The sequence below is a fragment of the Aquarana catesbeiana genome, linkage group LG01 (genome assembly GCF_042186555.1).
Source record: "Aquarana catesbeiana isolate 2022-GZ linkage group LG01, ASM4218655v1, whole genome shotgun sequence".
Lineage (NCBI taxonomy): Eukaryota > Metazoa > Chordata > Amphibia > Anura > Ranidae > Aquarana > Aquarana catesbeiana.
Window position 1 is genome coordinate 766,295,918 of NC_133324.1, and position 24,519 is coordinate 766,320,436.

The 24,519-nt window shown below is 44.4% G+C and overlaps 1 protein-coding gene across 2 annotated transcripts in view; it reads right to left on the reverse strand.

Moving 5' to 3' along the window:
* Positions 1-24,519, reverse strand: part of LOC141113204 (probable ATP-dependent RNA helicase DDX60) — a 477,260-nt gene that overhangs the window by 37,270 nt on the left and 415,471 nt on the right. For both annotated transcript variants that reach the window (XM_073606185.1, XM_073606175.1), the window contains 4 exons: positions 23,873-24,020; positions 13,620-13,762; positions 7,574-7,725; positions 3,255-3,317 (listed from right to left, as the gene is read on the reverse strand). In XM_073606185.1, coding sequence (XP_073462286.1) covers positions 3,255-3,317; positions 7,574-7,725; positions 13,620-13,762; positions 23,873-24,020 — 506 coding nt within the window. The remainder of the gene's footprint in view (positions 1-3,254; positions 3,318-7,573; positions 7,726-13,619; positions 13,763-23,872; positions 24,021-24,519) is intronic.

The following is a 24,519-nucleotide window of genomic DNA, read 5'->3' on the forward strand; positions in this document are numbered from 1 at the left end:
CTTTTTTCAACCTGACTAAAAACTATGCAACCATGTAAAAATGGAAGCGATTCAAGTATACAGTCTAAGCTTTTTTATAGACCATTATTTCTGAGGGAGAACGCAGGCTGATTTCAGCAATGAACACAAAAATTAGATGAAATGTTTGTGTAGACATAAATATTGCTCAGATTTGCTGTGGGGAATCTCAATTAATGGGAGAATAATTTTGAAGCAGTGTTTAGGCACATATTTTCAGAACAGAATCCCATCCTTTTTTATAGGAGGCACATTTGGAGGCAAAAAATCCGCTTCTTTCAGCCAGGAATATGATTAACTTATGTATTTTTTAGAAAGACACAATATGAAAATTGTATGCATTAGTGATAAAGACTTCCATTCATCTTAATCTGAGCTAATCTTGGGGACAGGGAACCCCAGATCCCCTGAGCCTGTTTCCTGGCATAAAGTGGTGTGGGGTTAACCATCTCTGGGTCTTGCAGAGCTGACAGAATCTCTGACCCAGTGTGGCTCCTCTGTCCCTTAAGCATACCAGCTGCAACACCGCGTGGCATTATTTTGCCTAAACCGTTCCATAGCCTCTTGAACACTTGTATCAAGTAGCTGATACTAAGTTCAAATAACTCAGCCAACTGCTCCATGCCAGATGGAGGGGCAATAATAAGAGTAGCTGTAAGTGAGGAAGCATAACAGGGCACTATGCTAGCTGCTGATGACTTTAAGGTACTGTGTGCCCAGTAGAAAGAGGAGGAGGAGGATGATGAAGGCTTGGTTAGCCATTCCAACACCACCTCCATGTGCTCTGGGTGTAAAGCATGCTCACTGCCAGAAAATCCCTACTAATAAGACACTTTCACCACAAAAGACATACAATTATTCTACCATGACAATCCCAGGCCCAAAAGGCTATTAGTGTCTGGTATACTTCCCTCCTACATTTATTTGAATAATACAACTACGCTAAGTACAACACTATGAAACAGAACACTGGAAAAAACAGTATGATGAAATTCAAATCTTTAATTAAATATTGATTGTTTTAAAAAGCAAGTTCATGTTGTTGCTTAGTTGTTTTAAAAAAATAGTAACCTTTGCCTTGCAGTGGAAGAGTCTGCTCAACTGCTACCTGTGTGGATTAGCTAGGCAAGCTGACTCTGCATATTTTATAGCATGCCTGTCAAAACTAGTGGGCGTGTATAGGCGGGAATGCTGACTGCATCAGGACTACCTTAGAACCCTGCACAAGGAGAGAAAGCTTAGCGACCAGTCTTTTTAACAGGGATCTGCTGCTGGGAAGTTTCATGAATTTGAGACTGTATTCAAAGACATTGCTGCATTTAAAGTGAAAGAATATCAAGTTCACGCAGTACAGCCATACCCCACTTTTAAGTACACAATGGGGTTTATTTACTAAAGCTGGAAAGTGCAAAATCAGGCTCACCTCTGAACAGAAACCAATGATCTTCCAGGTTTTATTACTAAAGCTTAATTGAACAAGCTGGGGTTAGAATCTCATTGGTTTCTATGCAGAAGTGAGCCTGATTCTGCACTTTCCAGCTTTAGTAAATAAACCCCATTGTGTACTTAAAAGTGGGGTATGCTCTATGTAAGGAAATTTATTTCGATTGGCGTTCAGTGTTAAATACTGCTCTAGCTGCATTGCCCTATTCAGTTCTTGTTTTCATACCAACAAAAACTGGCTTCTTATTTGTTTATAGCTGCTAAATGGGTAATAGTCAGAGCTTGGAAGAAGCCCCCTGTTCCATTTGCTATGGTGAAGAGCACTTTAACCGATCTTATGGTCAATGAGAAAATGTTGAGTATTCTAAATGATTCTCACTCTAAATTTCTCAAAGTATGGTCACCTTGGTGGTCCTATGCTCTCCCCACCTTGCATCGGAACAGCCTGGGTCTCTCCTGAGAACCGATTTGTTACCTCCCCCCCCTTTTCCCTATCTCGTTCCTTATTCTTTTGTCTTTCCCTTTTTCCCTCTTTTCTTCGCTGCTGAGACTGTGCTTCTGGTCGCCCTCAGACTCCTCTACTTTAGGTGACCCTTGCTCCCAAACTTAGGGCCTATTTGTGGTAGGCAAGCAGCCACTGTTGCTAGATTCCAAAAATTTTATTTTTATTTTATTTTTTCTGTATTTCTCCACAGATTGCTCACCCGACCTGTGCCACAAGTGGTAAAGTGGTTGTAAACCCTAGGAAAAAAAACCTGCAAGGCAAATGCATAATGGGCTAGTATGCATACATACCATACTAGCTCATTATGAAATACTCACCTTAGATCAAAGTATTGCAGGCTCCGGGGCTGTGATTGGCTGGAGCCGCGATGCCTTATTATAGGCTTACCTGTAGTGAAAAGTGGTCTGTAAGGGTTTACAACCACTTTAAATAAACCAGTACAAGATTACCCTCCGTTGCACACCAGTGCACCTGCAACCTGGGCCCCTGTTGGATGGCCCTTAGGCTCTGGTGACCCATATGGACCTTTGGTTTATCCCTCTAGGTCGCCCAGTAGACAGTTAATACTAATAAAAGTCCTTTGACCGCATCTCTTTGTTATGTTTCTTCTTTACAATAAAAATTATTGTACCAGAAATACTGCTCTAGACACATCCCAGTCTATTGGAACACTTATCTGACTTTATTAAAATTAGGGGAATTTAAAATGGCCCTAACAACCGTTTTCTACTGGTAGTTTCCAAAGTTTTCACCCACATTACTGACACATACAGCAAATTCAAGTAGTTTGGCAGTGACATATTCTTAAAGAAATACTGCCAGTTCTCTGTTTAGGAAACTAGTGGTAATTAAGAACAACTCTGATCTGGCTTACAGAGGTATGCCAGTACGCAGAGTGGGCCGTGCCTGTGCTGGGAATCTGCCATACATGTGATAGCTTCCCATACATGGCTGCACCCCCTACCTAAAATGTAAGCTACTAAATGTAAGCAAAAGGGCCAGGGATACATCTAATGTCATTACCCAAATTTGGGCAATGCGGGTGGTTGCGGCGGGTGGTTGTGGGAACAGGTGCGAACCCACAGTGGCAATCAGACACACAGATGTGAATCAGGCCTAAGAAAACTGAATGGTCTGCAAAATGTTTCATGGATACACCCTGTATTTAATGTTAGTAAAAATAAACATGTTACTTAAATATTAAGTATAACAGTACAGTATAACAAAAAATTTAAATGAAAATCCAATGTATTAGCCTTCCATCATTAGTGTAGAATTGATATCTCACCTTATGGATGCAATGGTTAGTTTGAAGTCTTTCAGTTGGCAATATGCATCACCTGAGTTAAGCCTAAAAAATAAAAAACAAGCTTTAAATTTTGTCTTGGGTGATGTCAGGAGGCCAGTGTGTGACATGTTTAGGAAAGAGTAGGATTCGATAAGCATCGATAGAATGAAAAAAAGGCTCTGTGTATATATAAGCATAAGAACCAAACTAGTTTTAGGTCTTTTTAATATGTGTTTTAGCTGGCATAAAGGCAAGCTTATGCAAAGTTTGACAGGCTTGGAGCATCTTTGTTGAGGCCTTTAAAGAACTCCTTAGTTGCAGTTTGGGATTGTGAAACACAAATCTTGTTGGGAGTGCTGTTACTTTTAAACAAGCTATCAGTTGGCCCCAATGAGTTTAACAAGCTTTAAATAGGGCTGAAGATTAATGAAGCCTACTAGCAGCTGGTTTAAGTGACAGTCAGCACTTTGTTTAGGATATATGTTTATCATTCTCAAACTAGAGGCGAATGGAACTTTAAAGGCTTCAAAGAAACTTGGTAAAACTGCTTGTGCTTAGGGCTATGATTAACATGACCTGTAAAACCTCTAAAACCCCAAAACAGTGGTGTGACAGACTCACCCGAGACAGAGGCTATTGGAGGGGACTGAACGCTAGCCTGTTGCCTTTTGATTATGGGCCCTGGATTTTCAATGGAACGGTGCTCTTTGTGGGGTGAATTGGAGGTCCGGTTTGAACTGTATTAATCGGACTCAGTCGTGTATATATGTATATATTGTTGGTTGTTTGATTCGGTTGGGGACTCCTTGCTGTGGATCTGTGTCCCTGAAGAGGGAGGGGGGGTTCCTCCAGCAGCCCCCTGCTGATAAGACTGATTCATTCTGTTGGGACACATCCTGTGAGGAGATGCTGGTGTCATCAACCTGTGTTTATGTTAATTGAATGAGCTAATGACATTGTCCTCTATACAATGTAGGATACGGGACGACTGCTATTGTGTTGATATAACTGTGCGAAGCTCGGTGACCACAAGTCTGGGCGAAAGGTCATGTCTCAGTCACCTAGGCTGTATAAAGGATTAGATAATTAGCTCATGTTAATTAGGTTACATTTGTATTGTTTAGTAATCTTCTCCTGTGTATATAAGACTGTATTCTGGTTCTGAATAAAGAGAGTTCTTGGTAGCAACAAGCAAGTGTCGCCTTGTTTGTGCTCAGAGAGGTTGGGGTATCTGTATACAGACTGGGAGGAAGTGGTATATGACGGAAGCACTCAAGCGGAGTGTGGGACGTTCCGTGACATTGGTGGCAAGCAATGGTAAGCTTCCTGAAGTCTGGGACATCCAAACCTCCAACTGGATCCAAGATCAGCATAGCAGACTTCAGTCACCCCAGCGGAGATATGGACCTGGCATCAGAGTTCCCGGGGCTGCTGCGGATCATCCTTTCAACATACACCAGGACTGTGTCTGAGGATGAATACCTGGATCTTAGGCAGCAAATTCGGGTGGAGCTCTGGATTGCAGCCCTCCGTCTCGCTGGTATAAAACAGGGCAAGTGCTTTCCAACCCAAGAGCAACGGGCCAGTGACCAACGGGCATTGCGGGTGGCATTCCTGGCAGCCCCAGGAGCAATGGGTGACTGAGTTGGACAGGTTGGTCCAGCAGGAGATAGAGCTGGACAATCGTTATCGGGCTCTGCAATGGCACGCAGAGGAGGGATATTTAGGGGAGACAACAGAATGCTCTCCGGAGGGATATGACTTTGGCGGCCCTGGATTGCTGTGGGAGAGCCTTACAGATCTTTTTATGTTTGGCGATGAAGGGGAACCTGACCTTGAGGACCTGAGAGACTATAGAGAGTCTATGCTCGGTCTTGCAGGGGTCTCAGAGCTCAAACCTGATCTGGACCATTTGCTAAGGAAGGAACAGCATCTGGAAAGGGCATACAGGAAACTGCTAGAACAAGTTCAGCAGCATGCCAGAGAATCGGCAGTGGAAAATCCGGAGATTGCCGTCCCCAAACCTGAAGTGCTGACAACAGGGCAGAGCTCTGCTAACCTCTGCCCAGAAATGATAGCATCTTCTGGGTTCCATGGACAGGAGATGGTGAACCTCTATCCCCAGACATCAGTTGCAGAGACATGGGATTTGATAGACTTTTCTGCTGAGGAAGAACAACCTGATGAGCCTCCAGCAGAAGAGCTGCTATCAGGGCTAAAGTGCACTGTGCTCTGCCCAGCACCAACAGTGGCTTCGGCCTTCTTGAGAGAAGTGGTAGTCGGCCTTTCTCCCACAACACTGACAGGGACATGTGATATTCTGCCAGCAGCATCTATGGAGTTAAAACAAACTTCTCCAGCTGAAGATCTGGTAACTGAACAGAGGGTCCAAGACCTCTGCCCCACACTTTTACCAATTCCAGAGACTGGGGATTTAATAGACGTTTCTGTAGAGGAGGAACCACCTGGCAAACCCCCAGCAGAAGTGCTGGCAACCGGACAGAGGGTCCAAGACCTCTGCCCCACACCTGCAGCAATTGTGGAGGCTCAGGGTGAGAAGATGGCAATCACTTCCCAGCAGCAGATACAGGGGGAGAAGGGAGAGGAGGTGTGTGTTGTCCCTCCCCAACAGTTGGCCAGGGTGGAGGAAGCGGGCTTTCCTCCCCAGCAAAGATCCGTGTACCTGGGAGACAGTACCATCGACATGTCGTCCCAGCAGCCAGATGAGGGAATAGAAAAGGAAGCAGCTGGCTCCCTTTTCCAATGGCAACTACACAGTTTGGGAGTGGAGGAAGCCAGTCTCCTGCCCCAACGGTTAGCTGGAGCGGAGGATGCAGAGTCCCCAGCAGAAGTGCTGGCAACAGAGCAGAGTGCTACCAACCTCTTCCCAGCACCGGCAACAACTGTGGAGTTCCAGGGAGCCGGGGCAGTTGGCCCCTCTCTCCGACGACAAGTTGATGTAGTGGAGCTGCTACTCCCAGCTGAATCGCTGGCAACAGGGCAGAGCACCGCTGGCCTCTGCCTAGCACCTAGTGTCCCTCTACAGCTTCAAGAAGCAGGGGTGATTGACCCCTCTGCCCAGCAGCAGACCGAGCCCAGGAATGTTAAAAACAATCCAGCTGAAGCCCTGGCAGCCAGACAGAGAGTAAATGACCTCTGCCCCACACCTACTGAGGTCAACTATTCCTTGCAGCCAAGAATGGAGATCATGCGGGAAGACTATGTGAGTTCACTCTGCCTGACTAACGTATGTCCAGACCAGGTGGAGGTCTGGGACCTTGTTAGTCAACCTTTGATGGGGGAGAAATGTGACAGACTCACCCGAGACAGAGGCTATTGGAGGGGACTGAACGCTAGCCTGTTGCCTTTTGATTATGGGCCCTGGATTTTCAATGGAACGGTGCTCTTTGTGGGGTGAATTGGAGGTCCGGTTTGAACTGTATTAATCGGACTCAGTCGTGTATATATGTATATATTGTTGGTTGTTTGATTCGGTTGGGGACTCCTTGCTGTGGATCTGTGTCCCTGAAGAGGGAGGGGGGGTTCCTCCAGCAGCCCCCTGCTGATAAGACTGATTCATTCCGTTGGGACACATCCTGTGAGGAGATGCTGGTGTCATCAACCTGTGTTTATGTTAATTGAATGAGCTAATGACATTGTCCTCTATACAATGTAGGAGACGGGACGACTACTATTGTGTTGATATAACTGTGCGAAGCTCGGTGACCACAAGTCTGGGCGAAAGGTCATGTCTCAGTCACCTAGGCTGTATAAAGGATTAGATAATTAGCTCATGTTAATTAGGTTACATTTGTATTGTTAGAGTAATCTTCTCCTGTGTATATAAGACTGTATTCTGGTTCTGAATAAAGAGAGTTCTTGGTAGCAACAAGCAAGTGTCGCCTTGTTTGTGCTCAGAGAGGTTGGGGTATCTGTATACAGACTGGGAGGAAGTGGTATATGACGGAAGCACTCAAGCGGAGTGTGGGACGTTCCGTGACAAGTGGGTTTCTGTCATATTTCAGGATGTCAGTATAAGATGCTCAGTCAGTTAATTTGTCAGTAAAAAAAGATAATGGGGGGGGGGGGGGGTTAGAAAGCCTAACAGACACCCTAAGACACAAAGTGTGTTACTAGCTGGATCACCAGGTAAAGGTAAAAAAGCCTAGAAATTTTTTTTGTAATGCAGCCACACATCTAAGGATTGGTAAGCTGCAATACGTTACGATTTTATTTTTTGGTTTAATACTGCTTTAATATATAATACAAGTTTAGGCTATGTACAGTTAATTTACAGTGTTTTTGGAAGAAGTACATACCCATTGTCCATTATAATTGCTGATAGGGAGCCATGTTTGAAAAAATCAAGAGCATAAGAATTAAGAAACATCTTTCTTCCACCAAGGTCTCTTCTTGTCGGATTCAATAAAGGAATATACTTTTGAGGTATTTGAGCTGTTTGCAACATAAGCTGTGGAAGTAATGTAAAGAGTTAAATTAAGCTTTTTGGAAGCATATGTTGGCCATTGGTAGAGGAGAAAATCTTTAATGCTGATAACTTTCTGATATACCTGGATAATTGTGAAAAGGCATTTACTGCTTCGTTAGCAACGGTGGAGGGATTTGGCAAAGTATCAGGTCTGGAGGTCAGCTGAAAGCAATCAATGACTTGCCCTATAGATGCATCCTGATCCGTACATTTTAGAACAAATTCACTTAATACTTCACTTACTTGAAACACTGTCCTTCAAATACTTAAAGGAGAAGTTACTTTTCCTGTAAGTCACAGGAGTGGACTCAGTTCTAGACTCTTGTGACCCGTTTTTAGCCTAAAGTCCACTGTCGGCTGACATCACAGAGCAGGTCCAGGCTCTGAAATCAGAGGCGTAACTAGAACCTTCAGGGCCCTGGTGCAAGAAACCGTGAAGGGCCCCCCTGACCCCCAGCCGGGGCCCTTTCTCATGAGCCTGCGACCCCTCCCCAAAAGTCCGGTGGTGGAGCGCCAGGGCTCGGTTGCAAGTGCGACCCTGGTAGTTCTGCCACTGGTGTCAGTATTCGGGGGGGGGGGGGGATGGGACGAGTGGCAGACACTAGGGAGGGGGGATCAGTGGTAGATGCTGGGGGGATACAGTGGCAGATGATGGGAGGGGATGGGATCAGTGGCAGACACTAGGGGGGGGGATCAGTGCAGACACTGGGGGGGGGTCAGTGGTAGATGCTGGGGGGGTATAGTGGCAGATGTTGGGTTGGGGATCGGATCAGTGGCAGACACTAGGGGGGGGGATCAGTAGCAGTGTTGTTGTGTGTGGGGGATGGATGTGACACTGGTGGTGGGATGGGAGCAGTGCCATTGATATGTGGGGGAAGTAGCAGTCTGGGGGGTGATGGGATCAGTAGCGGTGTTGCTAGGGGTTGGGATCTATGGCACTCGCTCTCTATCTTTCAACTTGGGACTCTGTGCTTCATGCTCCGGCTCCCTCTACGTGTCTCCAGGTCACTATCCCAAGAAGGAATCTCCTCCTCCGGCTCCTCCCCATTCACTCCACCTGGTCAACTGAAAAGAGTAACCAGCTTCTGCCTCCCGATGGCTATGGAGCTGCAACCTCTGAGGTCCTGGGTGAGCGGTCCGCTGTGCAGTTACCATGGCAGTATACAGTAATACACAGTGCAGCTGAGAACTCAATGGTCGGAGACGCTGGGTGAGCAGTCCGCTCGATCATCGCCTCTGGGTAAATAGCAGAAGATCCTTCTGGCGGCACCCCCCCCATACTGGCAGAACGCCAGGGCCCAGTCGCAAGCGCAACTGGTGCGACCCTGGTTGTTACGCCACTGTCTGAAATGATCCCAACTTGTCAGCATGTCGGGATCCACCCGAAAGCCGGACTGGCAGCTGGCTGACATTGGAAGGGCACATCACCTTTGTGGTTTACTTAGCTAAAGAGGCTGATTGATGATCTCCTGTCTAAATTTAAAAAACAAAAGTTAAAATCAGGCAATGAAACAATCAGAGGATGCAGCAAACACCATTAACAGCGTTCCCACGAGACCAGAAATGACGTCAGAACCGGAAGTGTGTCACGTCAATGCATTTCGCCCTCCCACAGGGCGTCATCAAAGGACCCTGTTTTAATGCCTGATTTTAACTTACTTTTGTTAGTATAACATTTTATGCGCAATACATTTTGAATCTTAGCATACTTCACTATTGGTCCCCCCTTTTTCTTTCCTCTCGGGTACCTGTTTTTTGTATGGCTGAGTATTAACGTTGAAGGATCGTTTATCATCTCATCAGTGAACCTGCCATCCTGCAACATTCTCGTTACAAGCCTTTATCGACTCCCAGACCGAAAAGCTGGGTGTCATTGTGATTTGGTGAGTGGGGACACATGTGGGGGTGTCTTGGTATACCTGAAAATTGTTTCTGCAACATTTTTTGGAACTTTCCGCACACCAGATGTGAAGCATTCCCTGCATTTTTACACACCATTTGTGAAGCACCTTCATAGTTTTGTATGGACTATATGGTTTTTGTTATGACTTACTATGGGTTTTTGTTTGTGAGCGCTGTATTTATATATTTTACCACTATTTTCAAGTGTCTAGCATTTTGTGTATAGCAGCTTCATTCAATTTTTTTACCACTCATTTTTTTACCACTCATTTTTTTACCACCCATTTTTTTACCACCCATTATCTAAATAATTTTTTCACACCATCAGCGCGAGTTTATATATTTAGATTATATATTTTCCTAAACTGTGTGGTTCTGCCTGTCAGATCACCCTTGTGTCCATGGGACTTGTATTTGGTCTGTTTTACATAAACCACCTTTGAGCCAATTTGGGAGATTCCGTTAGTCTGATTCAGGAAGTCATTTTTTTGTGTGCGATTACTTCGGCATAGAGGGTGTCAGAATTGGTGGCTCCTTCCTGTAAGGAGCTATTTTTTGTTACTCATTCATGACAAGGTGGTGCTTTGCCCCCCTCGCATCTTTTTTGCCAAAGGTTGTTTTGAATTTCTTAATCGGGAAATTGGTTTCCCTTCATTTTTTTCCGGGCATCAGTTGCCGGGAGCCAAAGCCCTTCATTAACTGGATGCGGTCGGGCTGTCAAGATGTATCTGAAAATGTTTGCAGCAATCAAAATTCCAAGGATAGTTCAGACGGCTACTAAGTTGGCAATTTCATCAGTGTATTGCCCAAGCCTATGGCTTGAAGGGTAAGGTTCACATTTTCAAGTAAAAGCTCACTCTACCAGAAATGTTGGAGCCCGTTGGGCTGTTTTCATCAGGTGTCAGTGGCTCAGGTTTGCAAGGCTGCAACTTGGTCTTCGGCACACACCTTTACAAGGTTTTACCAGATGAAAGTGAAGGCCACTGAGGATACTGCTTTTTGGCCACAGTATGTTGTGGGCTGCAGAGTAGTTTTCTTGGGCTTCACGGTGGCTTCTGTGTCTCCCTCTCCTCATGGGCATTGTTTCAGGACATCCCATTGATAATTTATAGTCTGCTCTGTAGCTTATGATGTACGGTAAAGAAAAATTGATTTTTTAGTATTTACCTGTGTAGCGCTGGTAGATTTTGATCTACCGCTGATAGGTAAATCTAGTGGGTCACTTGTTAGAGGAAGATAGATTTGCCCCTGTTCCAGCTTGGCTGAGTTGCATGTGGTTCCACACTGTGCCGGTGGGTGTCGTTGTCACCATGGGCCAGTGTTGGAAAAGCAACGTGTTGAAGCGTATGAGTGCTCCTCTGTCCCGGAGATAACTCGTGGAGGTGGTCCTCCGAGTTGCATTCTGGGAGAGGGTATTTATGGGACAGACGCCATATTTTGGGGTTTGTTTTCAGCCACCTGCTGGCCCTCCTGGCCGATAGGTATGTGTTAAGAGTACCATCTCGTGGTCCTCCGTTCTGGAGGCCCACGTCGCTGCGGCGTGTGGGTGGGCCCAGAAGCCTGTCTGTGGCCTACCACAGCAGCAGAGGAACGGTTCTGAGCTGTCTATCCTGAGTGAAGAAGCTGGACAACCGAGAAGATCCCAGGGGAGGACCCGTCATGGAAGGATCATGCAGAGTGCTGGTCTGGAGAGGGGCCTGGTGACTCGGTTGGAGGACGTATCCTTAAGTAGTCTTACTGCATAGGACTGCAGGGTTGGCTTAAAGGTTCAAGTACTGTGTCTGACATTCATCGCAAACCAATACATCCTGTGGCAGAGGATCGTATGGGTTTTATTCCAAACAAGTCTGTGGCAGAGACTTTTGTTCGTGCTACGTACTGGCTGCTAGGCAAGTGAGAGATTTCTATCCAGGCAGGCAAAGATTAAATCCTACAAAGGGGGAGACTATTCAACTACAAGTGTTCAATTGCAAAGAATGTTCTGAAGAATACTACGGAAAGGTATTTGAGTTTCCCTGCAGCTTTCCTTCTGCCTCTTTCCTGCTACTTCCTTTATTTGTTCATTAAAGCATTGGAAAATATACTCAAGTGTTCAGTGCTTACATCGCCCAGAGGTAAACTCAACGGAACCCTAGACCCGGTGCCGGTGAAACAGAGGTATCGAGGGTGAAGGTAACAGCCCGCTTTAAACCAGCAGCTCCACCAAGAGTTATTGCTACACCTGTAAAATACATTTCTTGGAGTACATCACAGGGCACAGAGGTCTCTCCCCTCTTTCTGGGGGTTCATCATTTGCTTCAAAACTAAGGTACTTCCTGTATGGGAGGGGTTATGTAGGGGAGGACATCCTGTCTGTTTCTTCTGCCAGTGTCCAATCAGCTATAAGTGACAAATAACCAAGGTAGTCTTGATTTATAGAATGTAAGCTCTACGAGCAGGGCCCTCCTGTACCTTTTGTATTGAACTGTACTGTAATTGTGTTGTCCCTCCACCATTAATTGTAAAGTGCTGTGTAAACTGTTGGCGCTATATAAATCTCGTATAATAATGATAATAATAATAATAATTTATAGCCTGCTCTGTGTGCCATGATGTACTCCAAGAAATGGATCTTACAAGTAAGTACAAAAAATCCAGTTTTCTCTTAGCATAGTACTGCCACTTATATACAAAACACATCTTTTAGGAAAAAAATTGCCTTTTTACATGCAATTATGTCATCTAATTAGAAAAAGCCTAAAGGCCATACAGTAAAATCTTGGATTGTGAGCATAATTAGTTCCGGAAACATGCTTGTAATCCAAAGCACTTGTATATCAAAGTGAATTTCCCCAAAGGAATAATGGAAACTCAGATAATTCGTTCCACAACCATTTATTCATAGGTCTTTTAGTTTATAGTCCATATAAAAAGATTGTAGCAATGCGATAGGTTGTGTAACCATAAAATGTCCATTTACAAATGGCAGCCTCCACAAGGGGATTAGAAGCAAAATCCAGCAGGATTTACAGAGTATAAAAGAGAAGAGAGGCGCCTTTAAGTGTAGCAATATAGTTACATTTAATGAAAGTACAACATTTAGCAACTCACATGGTTGACGATTCAAACTGGCACATCTAAGTATGCAGGCATCCAGGGTAAAGCTGTCCACATAGACCGTCCTCTGCACCGCCGGCTCTCATCGCTGTCAATCTGCAATTGTGACCAGGAAGACCACCCTGCAGTCAGAACAATCTGAAAGTGAGGCTTGAAGAGCTCGTGGAGCGCAGCAAGAATAGGATGACGTTGATGGCGGTGAGGAGGATGGTCTATGTGGACAGCTTTACCCCGGATGCCTGCATACTTAGATGTGCCTGTTTTAATCAACCATCTGAGTTGCTAAATGATGTACCTTCATTAAATGTAACCATATTGCTACACCTAGAGGTGCCTCGCTTCTCTTTTTTACTCAGTTGTGACGTGACGCTACTTGTATATCAAGTCAAAATTTTAGAAAAAATTTTGCTAGTCTTGAAAAAGGCTCTCAAACCAAAGTTACTCTCAATCCAAGGTTTTACTGTATTTATTTCTGGCAATTCCTTCTCAGAAAATCTCCTTTTACTGCTTGTTTAAGCAATATTATAGAAAAAATGTAAATGAGGAAGATTGTGTAGGAATATTTAATATTTTTCATAAATAGCCAGCATGGGCAGCTCTTGGCTCCTTTTTAGATGTCTTGCTGTTTTTCCCTTACCTCTGCTCCAGATTCTGACTGCTAGAGTTTTGCTAAATGTCACCCAATGTGTCTAAAAGGGTAGTACTTGTGCTGTATTTTCTCTTTAACTATGTTATAGTGCTTGAAAAACAAAGATTACATATAGCAAAAAAAAAAAAAAATCTATGCATTCATTGTAGGGCACAGCTTCTGATTAGATCTAATCAGAAGTTGTATCCTCCAGCAAAAAAGAGAGAAATTACTTTCTTTTGACACTTACACTGCTTATGTTTTTCATTTTCATCAAGTCATGATCTGTATTCCCAGAGAGACATGCAAATGGGGATATGCCACTTCTTCCTTCGGAGTGTGACATGAGATGATCCACAAGTCTTGAATCCATGCACTCCTTGCCTGAAAAACCTGATAGGACACACTGGGTGAGTGCTTCCTTATTTCAATCTTAAATACACTTAATGAGTTACTCTTTAAGTATGCTTAAACATATATAAAATATATGAAATAAATAATAAAATAACTGCTACACATAGGTTTCTCTAAAGGACATATGCATTAATATGCCCCTTTTTACTGCCCAAGTACAACCAGTGCCAGCCTAATCCATGAGAGAAAATAGCTAGGCTGGCAAAATTCAACTAGACTCTTTTTTTATCCCAGAACTTATCCTCCATTAAGCACATTTGCTGTACATTTGCCAACATTTTTCAGCACATTCCCCAATATGTGTCATCTCTTCTTCAATTGGAACAGGTTATTTTGGAAATATTTGCCCTAAAAATATTACACTCCCTGTTTTTAACCACTTCCCGCCCGGCCCATAGCAGATGACGGCCGGACTGTGGTTCAGTTTTACCTGACTGGGCGTCATATGACGTCCAGCAGGATAACATGCCGCCACGCGCCCGTGGGGGCGCGCATCGTGGCGATCGGTGGATCGGTATGTCAGTCTGACACGCGCTACACTGATCTTGGTAAAGAGCCTCCGGCGGAGGCTCTTTACCACGTGATCAGCCATGTCCAATCACGGCTGATCACGATGTCAACAGGAAGAGCCATTGATCGGCTCTTCCTCACTTGCGTCTGACAGACACGAGTAGAGGAGAGCCGATCGGTGGTTCTCCTGACAGGGGGGGTCTGCTTTGATTGTTTATCAGCACAGCCCCCCCTCAGATCACCACACTGGACCACCAGGGATCGCCACTAGGACAACCAGGGAAGGGGCAACATGTGGATGGCCAGGTATGCACCCCATGGCCATTCACATGTGCCCAGTCAGTGCCCAATCTGTGCCCACAAATGGGCACTGATTGGCACCATTATGTTGCAGTGATGCCCAGCAATGCCACCCTTAGGGGCATCAGTGCAAACATTCAGTGTCAGCAGTGCCACCCATCAGTGTCCATCGGTGCCACCTGTCAGTGCCTATCCATGCCCATCAGTGCCCACCTATCAGTGCCCATCCATGCCCATCTGTGCCAACTATCAGTGCCACCCTTAACTACCCATCAATGCCACCTACGAGTGCCCATCAATGCCACCTACGAGTGCCCATCAGTGCCGCCTATGAGTGCCCAGTGCTACCTATGAGTGCCCATCAGTGCCGCATACCAGTGCCACTTATCAGTGCCACCTATCAGTGCCCATCAGTGCTGCCTATCAGTGCCCATCATCAGTGCCCGTCAGTGCCACCTCATCAGTGCCACCTCATCGGTGCCCATCAGTGCCACCGTATCAGTGCCTGTCAGTGCAGCCATATCAGTGCCCGTCATCGAAGAAGAAAACTTACTTATTTACAAACATTTTTAACAGAAACAAAGAAAAACTTGTTTTTTTTCAAAATTTTCGGCCTTTTTTTATTTGTTGCGCAAAAAATAAAAACCGCAGAGGTGATCAAATACCACCAAAAGAAAGCTCTATTTGTGGGAACGAAATGATAAAAAATTTGTTTGGGTACAGTGTTGCATGACCGCGCAATTGTCATTCAAATTGCGACAGCGCTGAAAGCTGAAAATTGGCCTGGGCGGTAAGGTGTCTAAGTGCCTGGTATTGAGTTGCACTGAATCCCCACCAATCCCCAATGCTAACAGCCCTGGGCATATGGTAAACAATCAGCATTAGGGCTCCTAATCTTGTACCACAAGAAGGGCAGGAAGTTACACACAGTTTCTCCCAAAAGTGAGTACACCCCTCACATTTTTGTAAATATTTTATTATATCTTTTCATGTGACAACACTGAAGAAATTATACTTTGCTACAATGTAAAGTAGTGAGTGTACAGCTTGTATAACAGTGTAAATTTGCTGTCCCCTCAAAATAACTCAACACACAGCCATTAATGTCTAAACAGCTGGCAACAAAAGCGAGTACACCCCTAAGTGAAAATGTCAGAATTGGCCCAAAGTGTCAATATTTTGTGGGGCCACCATTATTTTCCAGCACTGCCTTTACCCTCATGGGCATGGAGTTCACCAGAGCTTCACAGGTTGCCACTGGAGTCCTCTTCCACTCCTCCATGACAACATCACAGAGCTGGTGGCTGTTAGAGACCTTGCGCTCCTCCACCTTTTGTTTGAGGATGCCCCACAGATGCTCAATAGGGTTTAGACATGCTTGGCCAGTCCATCACCTTTACCATCAGCTTCTTTAGCAAGGCAGTGGTCATCTTGGAGGTGTGTTTAGGGTCGTTATGTTGGAATACTGCCCTGTGGCTCAGTCTCTATAGGGAGGGGGATCATGCTCTGCTTCAGTATGTCACAGTACACATTGGCATTCATGGTTCCCACAATGAAACGTAGCTCCCCAGTGCCGGCAGCACTCACGCAGTGCCAGACCATGACACTCCCACCAGCATGCCTGACTGTAGGCAAGACACACGTATCTTTGTACTCCTCACCTGGTTGCCGCCACACACGCGTCACACCATCTGAACCAGATAAGTTTATATTGGTCTCATCAGACCACAGGACATGGTTCCAGTAATCCATGTCCTTAGTCTGCTTGTCTTCAGCAAACTGTTTGCGGGCTGTTTGCATCATCTTCAGAAGAGGCTTCCTTTTGGAACGACAGCCATGCAGGCCAATTTGATGCAGCGAGCGGCATATGATCCGAGCACTGACAGGCTGACCCCCCCACTCCAATCTCTGCAGCAATGCCGGCAGCACTCATACATCTATTTCCCAAAGACAACCTCTGTATATGACGTTCTGAGTGGAAGCTGTCCTGGTCTTGGCCTCCGTGCTGCGGCTCATTTCAGGGTCTTGGCAATCTTATTATAGCCTAGGCCATCTTAATGTAGAGTAACAATTCTTTTTTTCAGATCCTCAGAGAGTTCTTTGCCATGAGGTGCCATGTTGAACTTCCAGTGACCAGTACGAGAGAGTAAGAGTGATAACACCAAATTTAACACACCTGCTTCCAATTCACACCTGAGACCTTGTAACACCAACGAGTCACATGACACGGGGGGAGGGAAAGTGGCTAATTCGGCCCAATTTGGACATTTTCAGTTAGGGGTGTACTCACTTTTGTTGCCAGCGGATTAGACATTAATGGCTGTGTGTTGAGTTATTTTGAGGGGACAGCAAATTTACACGGTTACACAAGCTGTACACTCACTACTTTACATTGTAACAAAGTGTAATTTCTTCAGTGTTGTCACATGAAAAGATATAATAAAATATTTACAAAAATGTGAGGGGTGTACTCACTTTTGTGCGATACCGTAGCTCAATTTACGATAGCTCACCTTTTGGGTCATCAGGGATGATGATTATGGTGATTTTGGTAGGGTATCTCCTTTTTGGGTACTGTTATTAAAGCATCTCACAATGCTGAAAGCATAAGAGCTGTTATCAGAAAATTGTCAGACAAATAGCGCCTGCATCCAATCACATGCAAGCACTGTTCTTATAGTCTGACAGCTGGCAGTATTTGCTGTCAGAATACAATAGCACACAGTGGGAGATTCATCCATCTGTGCTGTTAGCATAGATAGATGAATCTATAGACAGGCTGAACAAAGGAAATCTATGGGTTTATGGCCAGCTTTACTGTAAACAACGCTGTATCTTGGCCTAGGGCGGCACTTTGCAGGGGGGTGGCAAAAAAGCCGCCCCACTCCCGCATGAAAAAAACAGCCTCCTCCTGGCTCCCGCACAAAAAATTTTTAGTGTAGCGCCAGTCTTATGGTGCGGACTGGGCCGGGGGCAGGGTCTAGGAGGCAATTCGGTTTGGCGCCCCCATAGAGTGGCCGCACTGCTGGCGGTATGATAATACTGGCCGGTAACTGGCCTGATGTTCGGACAGACCGGCGGCTGCCTATACTAAATGTGCCACTGGCAGGTCTAAGCACTGCAGCTTAATACCGTCCTCCGCGGCATCTTTGGGAGGAAGTTACGATATGTAAATTCCTCCCACTGCTCTGTGTTAATAGCGCGGAGAAGAGAGGATGGAAGCCCCCAGGTATGGCGATAGCAGCAGGCACACATCATTTCAAAATGCGAGCGAGCATATTAAATTGCATCATATACAATTAAGACTTTTAATTTTATATGATGCAATAATATTGTGGACCTGCTCACCTATATGTGCTATCACAATATGTCACTGGATTAGTAAGATTACTCCTATCTTGTAATATATTTGGACTTGTGTTTGCTGCCACTAATTATTTCACTTATTTGTATAATGACTAGGGACTATATCACTTGCTGGGATTGGCTCAGTGGTGTATACTGTATGTAGCCGAAGCTACATACAGTATTACCGCACATGCAGCGGGCGGCAATTTATACCTGGTGTATAAGACGACCCCCGCTTTTTGGCCGTTTTTTTTTAGTTTTAAAGGGATGAGCCGAACGCCCCCCATTCAGTTCGCACCAGAACTTGCGAACAGGCAAAAAAATTGTGCGAACACCGTTAAAGTCTATGGGACAGGAACGTGAGAAATCAAAAGTGCTCATTTTAAAGGCTTATATGCATGTTATTACCATAAAAAAGTTTTTGAGGACATGTATCAATGCAAAAAAAAAAAAGTTTTAAAAAACAGCCGTTTTTTCAGAAGCAGTGATTTTAATAATGCTTAAAGTGAAACAATAAAAATGAAATATTCCTTTTAAATATCGTGCACGGGGGTATTCTTAGTCTGCCTGTAAAGTAGCGCATCTTTCCCGTGTTTATAACAGTACCACAGCAAAGTTACATTTCTAAAGGAAAAAATGTCATTTAAAACTGCTCGCGGCTGTAATATATTGTCGGGTCCCGGCAATATACATAAAAATCATTGAAAAAAACGGCATAGCCCCCCCCAGTCCATTACCAGGCCCTTTGGGTCTGGTATGAATATTAAGGGGAACCCCACACCAAAATTAAAAAAAAAAAATGCGTGAGGGTCCCCCCATAATCCATACCAGGCCCAGGTCTTGTATGGATATTAAGGGAAACCCTGCACCAAAATATTAAAAAAATGGTGTGGGGGTCTCCCCCAAAATCTATACCAGACCCTTATCCGAGCACACAACCTGGAAGGCCGTAGGAAAAGGGCTGGGACAAAAGAGTGCACCCCCCCTCCTAAACCGTACCAGGCCAAATGCCCTCAACATGGGGGGCCTCTTCCCCACAACCCTTGCCCAGTGGTTGTGGGGGTCTGCAGGCGGGGGGCTTATCGGAATCTGGAAGCCCCCTTTAACAAGGGGACCCCCAGATCCCGACCCCCCCTATGTGAATGGGTATCGGGTATATTGTACCCCTACTCATTCACCAAAAAAAGTAAAAATGACAGGCGACAATTTGGGACAAGTCCTTTATTAAAAAATAAAAAAATATCCCGCGATGTCCATCCATCTTTGATCACAGCATCCGACGACCCAAGAAAAAAAAATGGAAAAACTCTGCCTCCATGGGAGGTGACCCACGACTGCAGGCTTTTTGCGATGACAACTGTGATATAGCTGAGGGCGGTGCCACCCGGTGACATAAACAGGTGACCCCACCCCCCTCTGATGTTATGTGACGTCACATGACGTCAGAAGAGGGCAGGGTCACCCACTTACGGCACCGGGTGGCCCTGCCCTCAGCTATATAAGAGCTGTCAGTGCAAAAAGGCTGCAGTCATGGGACGTCCACCCCGGGGAGGCAGAGTTTTTTCCGTTTTTTTTTATCGGGTCGTCGGACTCTGATCCAAGATGGATGGACATCACGGACGTTTTTTTATTTTTTAATAAAAGACTTGTACCAGACTGTCTCCTGCCATTTTTACTATTTTGACACTTTGTCCCCCTACCCATTCACATGGGGGGGTGGGATCTGGGGGCCCCCTTGTTAAAGGGGGCTTCCAGATTCCGATAAGAACTGCAGACCCCCCACAACCACCGGGCAAGGGTTGTGGGGAAGAGGCCCTTGTCCCCATCAACATGGAGACAAGGTGTTTAGGGGGGCCCCAAAACACCCTCCCCGTGTTTAGGGCATGTGGCCTGGTTCATGGGGGGGTGCTCTCTCGTCCCCCCCTTTCCTGCGGCCTGCCAGGTTGCGTGCTCAGATAAGGGTCTGGTATGGATATTGGGGGGACCCCCACGCCATTTTTTTAACAATCTTGGCATGGTGTTGCCCTTAATATCCACACCAGACCTGAAGGGCCTGGTATGGATTTTAGGGGGACCCCTACGCCATTTTTTTTTTAAATCTTGGTGCGGGGTTCCCTTAATATCAATACCAGACCCATTGACACTTTTGGGCCAATTCTGACATTTTCACTTAGGGGTGTACTCACTTTTGTTGCCAGCTGTTTAGACATTAATGGCTGTGTGTTGAGTTATTTTGAGGGGACAGCAAATTTACACTGTTATACAAGCTGTACACTCACTACTTTACATTGTACTTTACATTTTTTAATGATTTTTTTAAATTACACTTTTTTTTTAATTGCATTTTAGTGTAAATATGAGATCTGAGGTCTTTTTGACCCCAGATCTTATTTAAGAGGTCCTGTCATGCTTTTTTCTATTACAAGCGATTTTTACATTTCTTGTAATAGGATTAAAAGTGACATTTAAAAAAAAAAAAAAAAAGTGTAAAAATAAATAAAAAAGCTAAAATAAATAAGGAAAAATGTTTTTTTCTTTTTAAATGCGCCCCGTCCCGACGAGCTTGCGCGCAGAAGCGAACGCATATGTGAGTAGCGCCCACATATGAAAACGGTGTTCAAACCACACATGTGAGGTATTGCCACGATCGGTAGAGCGAGAGCAATAATTCTAGCTCTAGACCTCCTCTGTAACTTAAAACATGCAACCTGTAAAATTTTTAAAATGTCGCCTATGGAGATTTTTAAGGGTAAAAGTTTGTCGCCATTCCACGAGTGGGCGCAATTGTGAGGTATGACATGTTGGGTATCAATTTACTCAGCATAACATTATCTTTTACAATATAAACAAAATTTGGGCTAACTTTACTATTGTCTTATTTTTTTAATTAAAAAAAGTGTATTTTTTCCAAAAAAAGTGCGCTTCTGAGACCGCTGCGCAAATACGCTGTGACAGAAAGTATTGCAACGACCACCATTTTATTCTCTAGGGTGTTAGAAAAAAAATGTATAACGTTTGGGGGTTCTAAGTAATTTTCTAGCAAAAAAACTGTTTTTAACTTGTAAATAACAAATCTCAGAAAGAGGCTCGGTCCTTAAGTGGTTAAATGACATTTTTTCCTTTATAAATGAAATTTTGCTGCTCTCATTCATAAAACTACGTACAGCCGCTATGTAAGCAGCCTAACACAGTGTGGGGCGTGGCCAATCATGGCTCTCACAGCAGAGCGCGCTGTGATTGGCCAAAGCCTGCAGGTCAGGTGCATTGATGGTCTCGCCGTTCATTATGGGGCGTTCCACGGACGCTCGAATTTCCCGCGAACGCCCCATAATGTTTTAAATTTGGCGAGCGGGTGAACACCCGATGGTCGACTCGAACATCGGGCTCATCCCTAATTTTATATATATATATATATATATATATATATAATTGTTTTTTAGTTTAACCACTTGCTGCCAAATCACGTGCCTGTACATCATTTGACTTCAAGTGGCTGTACTGGAGTGATTCCTGCAGCCAGTACCGATTTTTAAAGCCGATGGTCGACTCTCTTGTAATAACAACTGATGCGGCTAAGCAGCCACTCGGCTGTTATTACAAGCAGCGGGAGGGGACACCCCCCCCCCCACTTTCTGCCGCTAGCCCGGGCTCTCCCAGTCTCCTAGTCTCTGCCGGCTGTCCAGAGACCAAAACAGAGCCAGAATCAGCTTTGATCGGGTCTCAGCTGTGGTAACCCGGAAGCAACATCATGACATCACTTCCGGTTTACTCGGAACCAACAGCGCCAGTTTTCAAAAATCGAAAGTATTCAAAAATGCTGATCATGGTGTTTTGAATGCTTTCAAGTGCAGAGGAAGGCTTAGGGGTCTTATATAACTTTTAATGTACATAGAGGAAAAGGTGGAGCCTACAGAGGAAGGAGTGTGGTTTACAGATGACAGGGCGGGTTTTAAACAGGAAGGGTTGTGGCCTTGACAGCGGGTCATATTTAAATTAGGGGGTGCACAAGTTTAGTCAGGCCTAGGGCAGCACAAAACCTAAATACCCCACTGCATGTAAGGCCTCATGTACACTGCTGCTGGTAAATGGACATTTAGGAGCAGTTGGGCATTTTTTTTCAACTGCTTCTGAATTCTCCTCTATGTTATCTTATCAGTACATGTACACAGGTTTGTTTATAGTCGTTTTTAGGCAGTTGAGTTTAGAGGCTTTTTTTGGAACCCCAAAAAAATGCGTTCAGATATTGTGTTTAGAGCATTTCAAGCGCCAAATGCAGCTAAACGCGGCTACCCACATTTAGGCGCACTTTCATCTAGAAGCGTTTTTAAAGGGAAACATTTTATTTATTACTTTTGAGCCTGGAAAAATGCTAAAAACACACCAAAAACTCAATTATCACTGCCTGCAAGCTTGCTATACCATGTGATATTCCCCTCATCAGCCAATTATGCTGTACAATACACGACTTGCATTACTTGATGCTGAAGTTGAGAGTCACCAACAGTGACATGTTGGTGTCCATGCGAACTAGACGGGGTCTAACCTTTTCCAAGAGAACGTCAAAGGTGACAATTGACATGCGTGTAAAATTTAAAAAAATTCTCTGGGCAATTACGCAGCTGAACATACATATTAGAAAGTATCCTGTGGACATGCGTTGAGCCATCAATGTATGTGTCCAGTAGCGATGAACTCTGGTCCTCTCACGCAATTTTCTACATCTTTGGAGCCTCAGCAAAACGCTGCTAAACACACGTTTTTAAACGTGGATTATTAGCTGTGATGTTCCAGCGTTCAGAAGAGGTTAAGAAACATCCCGTGCACATGAAGCCTTATGCCGCGTACACACGATCGGATTTTCCGACAACAAATGTTGGATGTGAGCTTGATGGCGGAAAGTCCAACCGTGTGTATGCTCCATCGGACATTTGTTATCGGACTTTCCGCCAACAAATGTTGGCTAGCAGGTTCTCAAATTTTCCACCAAGTGTTTGTTGTTGGACTTTCCGATCGTGTGTACACAAGTCCATCGCACAAAAGTCCACGCATGCAAGCTGGAAGCGCTTGGTCTTGTAAAACTAGAGTTCGCAATGGTGATATCACATGACTATAGAACTTCCTTTTTATTAGCTCGCCGTACGTTCGTAATTGTTGGCCAACATTTGTGTGACTGTGTGTATGCAAGACAAGTTGGAGCCAACAACCTTCGAACAAAATTCCACGGTTTTGTTCTCGGAAAGTCCAATCATGTGTATGGAGCATAATAAGGGGTTGCGTACATAGACTTTTGTTTACATTTTGAACTGCTTTTTCCTCCCATGTAAGTCAATGTGAATGCAAGAGCAGTGCAAAGGAAATTGATGCAACTCAGATGCAACTTGAAAAAGCTCAATGAACAGCTGAAGGCAATGCAAAATATCTTGTATGTGATTCAAAGCAACTGAAGGAAACTGGGTTTAACTAGTCAACATAAGCCATAAATGACAGATGACAAACTTCCATTTTACAGATACCATTCTGTCTGATAATTCTGCAGTCAGTTTGATGTGCATTATAACCATAAGAACTTGTGATGTGGAAATTAGTAAGTATGGCCACTAATATTTTGCCAATGTAATACTATTTCATTTAATAACATTATACAAAATACTACCTAAATCAGCTGGCACTGAATGACACATGTACATAAAAAAAAAAAAAAAAAAAAAAAAACTTAATATGGGAACACAACGTAACCCTCCAATGTCCATGTTTTTTATGTACACAGGTTAATCAGCGCTGGCTGATTTAGATATCATGTTGTAAAATATTCACAGAATGGATGTGAACTGGCTGGCTGTGGGAGATCCAGCACATGGACACATTGTTTACATAAAAGTATTATATGCCATGATGCGTTACTAACATATTTAGGTCTATTAATACACATACTGATTTGTGTGAGAGGTAGCTGATATTCTTTCTCCATATCTGCCAACTTGGAAGCTGTAAGAATGCAGTGGCCAAACACTGTGGCAACCTTCTTGTTATATTCTTTAACAGCAGCAGCAAAGTCTTTAGGGAGTTTTTCTAGAAAAACCTGTAGAAAGCAAAATGCATTGTTTGATTTGTTTCAATTGTATACATCAATGCCATAAATATTGCCATACACCAGAAGGACATGCGAGTGCAAAATGTGGACAATGTATCAACTTGATAATAATGCCTAATTAAAATGATTAGCAGTAAGTAGGGGCATACATAGATTATGGGGGATAAGGGGGTCCACATTCTTCCCCACAAGGTGTCCATGCTACAGCAGCTAGCACTAAAAGTCACCAGGCACCCAAAGTGCTTGCTTTGCATCTGTCAGACCTCAAATACATAGTACAAATTCAGAGCAAGAAAGGCTTACCTTAGCTTTCTTGACTTAGATCACATGACCAAGATGAGATAGGACTGGTCCTCACTCTGAACTGCCTGATTTTTTTCTGGTGAATGGATTTCAAGCAGGGGGCACATTATTGGGGCAGATCTGTACTAGTGGGGGAGTTCTACTGTACAGGTTCTGAATTTGTACTAGTGGGATGAGATTTTGG